This window comes from Neophocaena asiaeorientalis, unplaced genomic scaffold, assembly GCF_003031525.2.
Source record: "Neophocaena asiaeorientalis asiaeorientalis breed wild unplaced genomic scaffold, Neophocaena_asiaeorientalis_V1.1 scaffold922, whole genome shotgun sequence".
In the NCBI taxonomy this organism is placed as follows: Eukaryota; Metazoa; Chordata; class Mammalia; order Artiodactyla; family Phocoenidae; genus Neophocaena; species Neophocaena asiaeorientalis.
In genome coordinates this window covers 288,307-299,119 of record NW_020171828.1, presented here as the reverse complement: position 1 = coordinate 299,119, position 10,813 = coordinate 288,307, and the positions used below count along the sequence as shown (strand labels likewise).

The window sequence follows — 10,813 nt, the reverse complement described above, 5'->3', positions numbered from 1 at the left end:
TCGGGGACTTTTATCTGGTTATGCTACTGAAGACATGTTGAGAAATTAATGTGTTTTCGGAAACATACCTAGATAAAAGACCTTAAAATAGTCACCGTGAACTTTCTCCCCAGGCTGAACAAGAACTTAAATGGATAGAAAAACATACATGATGCATAATTGGATCGAATTGAATCTCTCGATCATTTACAACTTATTGTATTTCATACTCCTCATTCTCCTACTGGTTTACTACAACAACAAGATAATCTCATACAATGGATATTTTTAGCTCATAAAGCTCAAAAAATATTGCAATCTATGTACAAAAAATAGCTGATATTATTATTAAAGGTAGGTTACGATTAAGGCAACTATGTGGTCAGGACCCACATGAACTTATAGTCCCTTTTTCAAACAAAGAAATACAAACTCTTTTTCAACTAGAGGATAACTGGCAAATTACCTGTGCTCATTATATAGGTAAAATACATAATCATTATCCTTCTGATAAACGTTTACAGTTTTTGAAAAAGACTAATTGGATTTTGAAAAAAATAGTTCAATCAGATCCTGTTACAGAACCAACTTTTTTTACTGATGCCAATAAAACGGGAAGAGCAGGATATACTAACAGTCATGATTATAAGGTGTTACGATCTCCATATGTTTCAGTTCAAAAAGCAGAACTATTTGCTGTAATACTATTGTTACAATATTATCCAATTGCTCTTAATATAATTACAGACTCTCAGTATGTGGAATTTGCAGTTAAAAATATTAAAACCGCTTTTATCCCAGATAATGGATCAGAACTGCATTCTTTATTTTTGCAAATACAACATATAATTAGACTACGTACTGCACCACTTTATATTACTCATATTCGTGCTCATACTCATTTACCCGGTCCATTGGTAGATGGAAATGATTTTATTGGTACTTTAGTGGGTACTATACAATTAGCTACAGCAGAACATCATAGATATCATACTAATGCCAAAGGATTGAAAAATAAATTTAATCTTACATGGAAACAAGCAAAAACTATTCTCCGTACATGCCCGCAATGTGCTGCTATTAATCAACCTTGTTTAAATATTGGAGTTAACCCTAAAGGCTTATCTGCTAATACTATCTGGCAAATGGATGTAACTCAATATCCTGGTTTTGGGAAGTTAAAATATATTCATCATTCTGTAGATACCTACTCTCATTTCTCATGGGCAACTCCATTATCTTCTGAAAGCTGATGCTGTTATAACTCACTTATTAGAAGCTTTTGCTGTTATGGGAATTCCCGACAGCATAAAAACCGATAATGCTTCTGCATATCATTCTCAAAAATGTCAGACTTTTTTTGCCACACATAATATACAACATGTTACAGGTATCCCAGGAAACAGTACGGGACAAGCGGTTATTGAACGACAAAACCGCACTTTAAAAAAAAATGCTTATAAAACAAAAAGGGGGAGATGAGGTACAAAGTCTTGCTTTATTTACTCTTAATTTTTTGAATCATGGAGAAGATGATCTTAATGCAGCTGACAGACATTGGACAAAAACAAGTACACAACAACTTAGACAGCCTGTTTTTATATTAAATGAAAATACTAACACTTGGGAACCTGGCGAGGTTCTTCGTTGGGGCCGAGGATATGCTTTTGTTTCTGCAGGAGCTGAATCCTATTGGGTGCCGGCTAAGAAGATAAAGCTTCGGGATGGCAACTAAGCGTAGCCTTGATGTGACGGGAATGACGAAGGGATGTGCGGAGATGGATTTGAGCAAGAGAGCATTCCGTGTGCCATTGGATCAAACAAAGAAGGCGTCTCGATTGACTTGGGGGCAAATGAAAAAGTTTGCAGGTACTGCTGAAAATCTTGTCATTTCACAGGGTAAACCCCTCACTAGCACCAATCTTTTTGTAGCTATGTTGGCAATGTTGTCTGCACAGGTAATAAGCATATCAGCCAATGAGATAAATTGTACTAACCATACTTATTGGACTTATATTCCTAACCCTCCTCTTAATATGGGGGTTACCTGGTGGGATGCCCCAATTCTTGTATACGTAAATGAGTCTGGATGGTTGCCTGGTCCTTTTGATGATAGAGGCCCTTTGAAGCCAGAAGAAAAAGGAAGGATAATAGAAAATTACACTGTGGGTGTTAATGGACCTCCTATTTGTATGGGAAAGGGAGATCATTGCCTTAAAATAAATTATCAGACATGGTTAAGTGTTGTCAAAAATGAAAGCAGATATCATGGGTTATATCTTTTGAGTGCTTATAGTTTTAAAAGTTTTAATTCCACTCTTAATGAAAATGTTTCTGCACCTTATTTGCCTCCATGCCAGGTGCCTCTTGTGGATCGATTATCGCATTGGGTCCATTGGACTCGATGCCGAGGAGAAATGGCTCGGGTTCCTGTTAATACTTCTTGGGGAAGCATCATTGATTGGAGCCCTTTTGGCTCCGTCCGAGGAAAAAAGGGTTTGAAGGATTTATACTGGCATAAAAAAGATAACACTATTTATAGCGATACTATTAATGATACCATAGTATGGCATGCTGGAGGGTTTTCTCCTCCTGGTCCTCATTTAAATGGATATCCTATCCAAAAGGACTTATGGAAACTTATGACAGCTCTGAGAAAGATTAATGCCTGGGTAGGACATATGGTTAATAAATCTGAAAATCATAGTTTGATTTTTCATAAAGATGTTACTCGGTATACTCGTAGTTGGGCGAAATTACCTTATATATTGTTAAAGGGACCAGCTGTATGGAATGAGACTCAAGGTATTATAATGTGTAAAAATTGCTCTCTGTATACCTGTATTAACTCTAGTATATCTTTTAACATATCTACTGAAAGTTTGTATATCTTACGAGCTCGGACAGGTCTTTGGCTTCCTGTCAATCTTGGAAGGGAATGGCAAGAATCTCTTCCTATAGCTGTTTTGCAATATTTAGTTGATGCATTAAAAAGAAGTAAAAGATTTGTAGGAATGCTGATTGCAGCTGTCATGGGTATTATAGCCATAACAGCTACTGCTGCAGTTGCTAGAGTTGCTTTAGAACAATCTATTCAGACCGTTGACTGTATAACTGACTGGCATAAAAATTCTGGAATGCTTTGGTCCTATCAACGACAAATTGATTCGGAAATATATTCGGAAATAGCGGACTTACAGCAAGCTGTGGTTATGTTGGGGGACCAACTTGTAAATTTACAAAGACAAATGAAGCTACGTTGTGACTGGAATCAAAGTGCCTTTTGTGTCACTTCAGTTCCATATAATCAGTCTGCATTCCCCTGGACAACAATAAAAAAGCATTTATTACATCACATAAGTTTGACAGAAGAAATTGTAAATTTACAAGGAAAAATTCAACAAACTTTCCAGAAGAAATTACAACGACTTAATTCGCAAAAAGTATGGACTGGAATTATTCAAGGACTTAATAATCTAAATCTCATGTCTAAATTACATGCTTTATTTGGTTCTACTGCAGGATTGTTAACGCTCATTATAATAATAATCATATGTTTAATTGTAGTCCGACGACGAGTGAAAGCTACCCGCCATGCAACATCGCAACAAGCTGCTGTGTTTTCCTTGATGCTGCACAAGCTGCAAAATAATTCCATGTAGTTTAGTACCGAGAGTAATGCTGCCGTGTTCTCCTTGATGCTACAAAAATTGTAAAACAAAAAGGGGGAAATGTAGTGGGATAACTGAGGACATGGAAAGGAGATGTGACCCATGAGCACCCCCCCCCAGCAAACTGGGGGCTGGCGAATAAGCCAGAAATGCAAACAGTCCTGATTGCTTTGAGCCCCCCCAGCAAACCGGGGGCATGCGAATAAACCAGAGTTGTGAACAGTTCTGAATGCTTCGAGCGCCCCCCTGGCAAACCGGGGGCCTGCAAAAGAAGCATTGAGTGCTTTGGGCACTGATCCATGAGATGTCTTCAGTATAATCAGAGTGGTGGGAACGCAAGGAAATGTCCTTGTGCTACTTCAGTATAATCAAAATAATGGTGGGAACTTTATGCTGTTCTTACGCTCAAGGACGAAGCAAGGCAGATGCTCACGAAAGCCAATTATTGCTTGTACAATTAATAAAATCATAGGTTGCTGCTTTGGCACTTCTAAAATGTTAAGAAAACAAGTCTTAAAGTGTAAATCTAGATAATGCTTTAATAAAAGTTACCACAGCAAGACAGACGGCGTTGTTTTGCCTGAGCGAGCGGCAGCCCTCTACTGCTGTGCTTTGGCACAATTCATCTCGTGTGATAAGCTTACTTTCGGCCCTGTCCTAAAAAACTACAACATTGCTAACACATATATATGGAATTTAAGGGAAAAAAATGTCATGAAGAACCTAGGGGTAAGACAGGAATAAAGACACAGACCTACTAGAGAATGGACTTGAGTCTATGGGGAGGGGGAAGGGTAAGCTGTGACAAAGCGAGAGAGTGGCATGGACATATGTACGGTATCAAACGTAAAACGGATAGCTAGTGGGAAGCAGCCGCATAGCACAGGGAGATCAGCTCGGTGCTTTGTGACCACCTAGAGGGGTGGGATAGGGAGGGTGGGAGGGAGGGAGAAGCAAGAGCTAAGAGATATGGGAACATATATATATGTATAACTGATTCAATTTTTTATAAAGCAGAAACTAACACACCACTGTAAAGCAATTATACTCCAATAAAGATGTTTAAAAATAAGCTTATCTTTATCAGCTTTGAACTGTAGAAGACATTAATTTATTCTTTCCCAGAGAAAAGGAAATATGTGCTGGTGGATAAACAGTTGTTATCCACCAACTACATTGCTATAGAGTATCATATTACTACAATGATTAACAGTAATTAAGTTATTTGAGAAAATGACTGACTGCAGTGATTTGTTCTAAAATCAGCCTAGACCTAAGTTGTTAATTATTTCCACTATGCCTAACAGCAATTCCAAAGGCTCTAACTTCAATCAGAGAGCATAATGTAATGAACTTGCCAAAGAGGCACTTTTACGATGTATATTAAATGCGATGAAAATGTGAGAGTTGGAAACTTAAAAAAATTAACACAGGGAACACTGCAAGATAAGGGTCCCACACTATTGGTAATTTTCACATTACGCATTTGTCAGATTAAAGGAATGAAATAAGTATTGCTTACCTATGCAGTAATTGAGGAACTTTATACGAATGCATATATCTGTAAAGGGCACAAAACTCAATAAAAAACATTATTGAGTATTATTGTGAGACAAAATATAATTAGAAACATTAAAAGCGCACTTATTACAAAAACTGATGGATGAGTGCTAAGTTCTAGACTTTTTTAAAGAGCTGTCATCAAATCCATTTTACTTCCAGGCTTCTAATAAGCCCAGAAATCGCATAGATAGGCAGTAGGCTCAATGGAAAAGCACAGGATTTGGAGTCATAGAACATTGGAAATTCTAGTCTGGCTCTACCATTTACTTACTGTGTTAGGCAAGTTATCTAGCCTCTCAGACCCTCAGTTCCTTCAAGCATACACAATAGGAATAATAACAGTACCGACCCCCATAGGATTGTCATTCAGACTGAATGAAATAATACACATGTGAAGTACTTAACACAATGCTTGCCAACAGATCTCAGTAAATGGTACCTGCCTTATTGTTGGGCTATTTTCAAATTGCAGAAACACACTGTTGCGCCAAGTCAGAATGACAACTAGACTTTCGAGATCCACTTTATATTCTGAAACACTGAAATATTTAAATACAAGTGCTCAAATAGACAACTATGTTTATCATTTAAACTCATTAAGAAAAAATATTATTTCTTATACTTCTTTGTAGTCCGATAGCAGGACACTTTGCACCAATTAAGTGCTTAGTAAATTTTGGTGAGTTTTTCCAAACAAATCATAGTTCATCGACTCTCTATAAGCAAATATTCCTCCACAGTTTTATAAACTTTGTAAGAGGAAAATATGCATAGGAAAATATGCAAGAACATATTTTACAGTTATCTTAGGAATTTACTGGAAATTCAGTTGTGCAAAGATAGATTGGGAATTCTACAAGTCTATCTGTTCAAGTCTCAGTACACAGTTTAGATATTATAAAACATTCGTGATTTCTCCATTTTCTTCACCCTCACATGCAATCAGTTACAAGCTCATGAACATCTCAGACTCTACCCACTGCTCTCCAGTTCCACTGCCACTTCCCATGTCAGGAGCCATAACTTCTCACCCAGATTTCTATAGCAGCCTCTTACCTAGTCTTCCCTCCTGGCCTTCTCTCTCTCATAACAATTTTATATGTGGCAGCTGGTGTAATCTTTCTAAAATGCATGTCACTTCTCTCCCTAAAACCCTGATTTAATACCAGGGCAACTATTTCCCTCAGATAAAATTCCAAAGCATTAGCATTGCATTAACATTGCATATAAAGTCCTCATGGTGAGCTGCTCTGTACTTATGTCTTCAAACACATCTATGGCCACTCACCCATCCCCACTCCCTGTTCCAAATACAAATCACACTCCAGTTGGAATAAACTGCTTCAATTCCTCAAACACACCATTCTTTCTAACATACTCATTTTCTTCCATCTTGAGCACTCTTTTTCTACTTCTTCAGCTGGTTAACGGCTACTCATCCTTTAGGTCTAGGCTTAGAAGTCACTTCTTTTTACAAAATCTCTCCAGAGCCCCTAAGTTTGGATTAGGTCCTCTCTTATAAGTGATTATAGCAATATATGTTTCTTTATTTAACCATTTATTCACTCAAGAAACATTTGTTGAGTGCCTACTACTTACAAGCTCTGTTCACGACACTGGGATTCAGTAATAAAGCCCAAATTCTCCAAGAACTCATATCATAATGGAGTAGGCAGAAATTTTTTAAATAAGCAACATTTATCAGATGGTCATAAGTGGCTTGGAGAAAAACGAAATTAGAATAAGAGGAATAAGATGTGCCAAATTGAGGTGTGATATTTTCTGACAGGATGTCAAGGAAAGCTTTAGAGAGAAGATAACATTTGAACAGAGACCTGAAAGAGATGAGGGAGTGAGCACGGTGAATTCTGAGGAAAAGGAGCTGCAGGCAACGGGAAGAGCACGTGGTATGACCCTCGGGTAGTGAACAGCTTGGCTGCATGCCTTATTTGAGGAACAGCAAGGAAGCTAGTGAGACTGGAACAGAGTAAGGAAGGGAAAAGAAAGGAGGTCAGAGAGATAACAGGGAAAGGCAGATCATTTCAGACTTCGGTGGCATTGTAAGACCTTTAGATACTTCACCACACGAAATAGAAAGCCAAAAGACAGCTTGAGGAAAGCATAAAATGGGGACCCATCTGGTATGAGTAGAGCACAGCATCAGCAGTAGAAACCAGGAGACCTGTTAGATTATTGCCATATACATGATGAGAGCTGATGGTGACTCCACGTAGCAAGGAGTGGTCAGTTTCAGTGGTCAGAGGTACTTTGAAGATAGGACCAATAGCACTTACTGACAGATGGGATGTGAGAGATGAAAATCAAAGGCGTCTCCAAGTTTTCTGATCTGAGCAACTAGATGGATGGAATTCCCATTACTGAAATGAGGACTGTTGCAAAAGAAGGTGGAAGCATGAGAAAGGCATAGAAAGTAAAGTGGGGTACTTAACAGTCATTCAAGTAATGACATCAAGTAAGTAGCTGTATAAACAAATCTGCAGTTTGGTGGGGAATTCAGGATATAGACATTCATTAGTGAGTCATCAGCAATCCTATACGAGACCACCTAGGAAAGGAGGGGAAATAGAAAAGAGATGAAGCCCAGGGACTGAGCCCTCATTTGGGAAGATGTGGAGAAACTAGTGAAAGAGACTGAAAAGACATGACTGGTGAAATAAATATAAAGAGAGCATGAAACTCTGAAAGCTAAATGAAGAAAGTGTTCTAAGCAGGAGTGATCACTGTCTCGACTAAAGTTTACAGGTCAAGTAAAGTAAGATTAAGAAATTATCATTTAATTTGGTAACATGGAGGTCATTGGTGATATTTATACGAGGTATTTTGACGGAAATGTAGGGTGAAAACGTAACTATGTAAGGTTTGGGAAAGAACAGAAGGAGAGAAAACAGAGTCATTGATTATTGGCCAATTTTTCTGAGGAATTTTTCTATAAAGAGGCCCAGAGACAAGTAGCATGGCTGGAAGAAAACATGGGTTCAAGGGAAGGTTTATTTTTGAGTTAGGGGTTTGTGTGCTAATAGGAATAAATGAATGAATATTCTGTAGCAAGAGGATCATTTATAATATTTATCAAAGGGCACGCTAATATTGAACATTTGTGATATGGCAAAAATACAAGAATATCCTGTGATCAACTTTCAGGTACAAAGGTTTTATCTGTGAAGCAATAATAGTAAAACAAACAACAACAAAGAGACCAGACTTATAAGTAGTTTCAAACATTGGTACCTGTTTTTTTATCATGAGGATTAAATAGTTCATTTTCAAATATTAAGGCAATATATTCATAGATTTCACTTCTGCTACAATTCTCTTTAAAACAGAATGAAGAATAGAATCTGTATACTACTCTCTTTTGTCTTCCATAGTGAATTTTTTTTATTATCTACACCAAAGACTTGGGGAGAGAAAAAGATCAATGGACAAGAGAATATAAATATGAATATTCATTTACCTTTGGTTTTATAATGCTCTGTCCTTCCAAAGGATTTCTTAGTGATTAGCTTAAATTTTTGATATGAAGATCAGTACAAATGTTTTTGTGAGAACCCACAATGCTGTTCCTTCCAGGAATAAGGGGAAGGAACTATAAGGGTATCTGTCGGGGACTGGTAATAACTCAGCATGTAGAACAATAGAATGACAACCATAACCCCAACAATGATTACCAGTTACCAAAGAGCTGGTATCTGTTCCCTGTCATGCTTGGTGCTTTCCAAGCATTGTCTACTTTTCACAAAAATCTCTGACTCAAAATTATTATCCTCATATAAAAGATGAGGGAACTGACACTCAGAATATATAATTTGACGAATCCTTCCAATTTAGTAAGCTATAGAGCTGGAGAATCAAACTCAGGACTGATGGCTTCCAGAACATACCTCTTTCCAACATGCCAGCTGCTTCTCTACTACCAATGTCCTGCAATTTAGTAGGTTAAATCTATGTATAATTTTTAAAGAGCTCTCTCTCTCTCTTTATATTTTACCCTACTATCCATATTCTCCTAAAAATGATTCTATCATTACCGCAGATAAATATTAAACAAATATACCAACCCCTAATAATAAGTATCTGTCCTTCTAGGTTTCCATTGCCTTGAAAAGTACAGACTAAAGGCAATTCTGCCTCACACTTGACCCAAACAAAACTGTGATGCCTATAAAGGGTATATAAGTAAGAATTCTTATTAGTATGCTATGTACCCTTTGCTTAACTATTCTGAATTTTTCTTTCTTACATAATTGCATGTAAATGTAATGTTAAACATTAACAAGCGTCACATTGCTGTGACAATAAAAGATATTTTTTGATTCAGTAACAATGAGAGAAGTTGCAAAATGGGAAAAGGAAGCTCTGAGTGGAGTCTTTTATAGGCATATAAAATTAAAATGACAGAGCCCTTTATAATCCTGCCAAAATGTAAATTCTTGAGTATATGATAGACTAAAAGCTTCGTCTTTTTAAAACTGACAAAATACATCAGATTTTAATTGACAGTAGAGTGATAATGGAAAGGAGATGTGGCTTAATTGGAGTTCTCTCCCTGAAAAGACAGAGCTTTATAGTGTCATTTTAATTATTTCTAGCCATTAATCCTGCCGTCATCTACTACTTTCTCCATATATTACACCAGGAAGCACTCCCTGCTGTAAATGCTATGATATTTAAAAAGCAACTGCCCACTGAAAACAAAAAGGCCCAGACTAGATTCATTGCCATAGCAAACTGCTCTGGAATAACATAAACTGACTTTTACATCATGAATGTTCAGGATGGAGAACATGGCTAATTTCATTATTAACAATAAACACTCTTGTTCAGACGCCCGTTTAATCTAATCATGACTCATCTGTTGCGTTAATTATTTAAGTAGTTAATTAGTTAATGTGATACTTAAGTTTCCCTTTAGTATGAGTCTTTGATTATCACTACACCGCTTTTACACAGCTGGATAAACACAACACTAAAAACACACTACATTAATGGCCACCGGTAGCAATTGTAACTGACAGTCTTCCCCAAAATGTGAAGTACTATAAAAGGAAGGCATGGTCTTAAGCCTTCTATGAACCATTCATTTCAGGTATAAGCCACAGTCATTACTTTTTTTTAAAATTTTGCTTCTTCAAGAACCCACTGACTCAATATATTCCTTTTTATAATAGATCCTTTTTAAAATTTTTACTACACATAACTACAAAGGCTGTATAATATTTTGATGCCCACTGACCTGAGTAAGTAATTGACACACACTGAAGTCCCTGCATTTATCTATTTGTAGTATTCCCATTTTACCCACCCATTTTCTGAGGCTTTAATTTAAATTTAATTTACAAACAGTTAAAATTATATGTTTAGCCATTTTTAAAGGTAAATGTATCCAATTAGTATTTTACTTCCAATCATAATTTCTAAGTATCATGCTATGTAATTAAAATCAATAAATGAACCATTACAGTCTAGCCCAGAAATATGCCAAAAAGTGTATTCTATGGGGAGTTGAATATAGCCTCAAATTTGTAATTATCTTAATTTTTCAAGTTCTCTCTCATTCCTCCAGTTCTTTTTATAGACAT

At 36.7% G+C, this 10,813-nt stretch overlaps 1 protein-coding gene across 1 annotated transcript; it reads left to right on the top strand.

The window, feature by feature from the left end:
• Positions 1-1,736: 1,736 nt before the first annotated feature.
• LOC112396668 (endogenous retrovirus group K member 6 Env polyprotein) lies at positions 1,737-3,641 on the top strand. The gene has a single exon (XM_024740456.1). It carries the CDS (start codon positions 1,737-1,739, stop codon positions 3,639-3,641), a length of 1,905 nt encoding a protein of 634 aa, XP_024596224.1.
• The last annotated feature ends 7,172 nt before the right edge of the window (positions 3,642-10,813 follow it).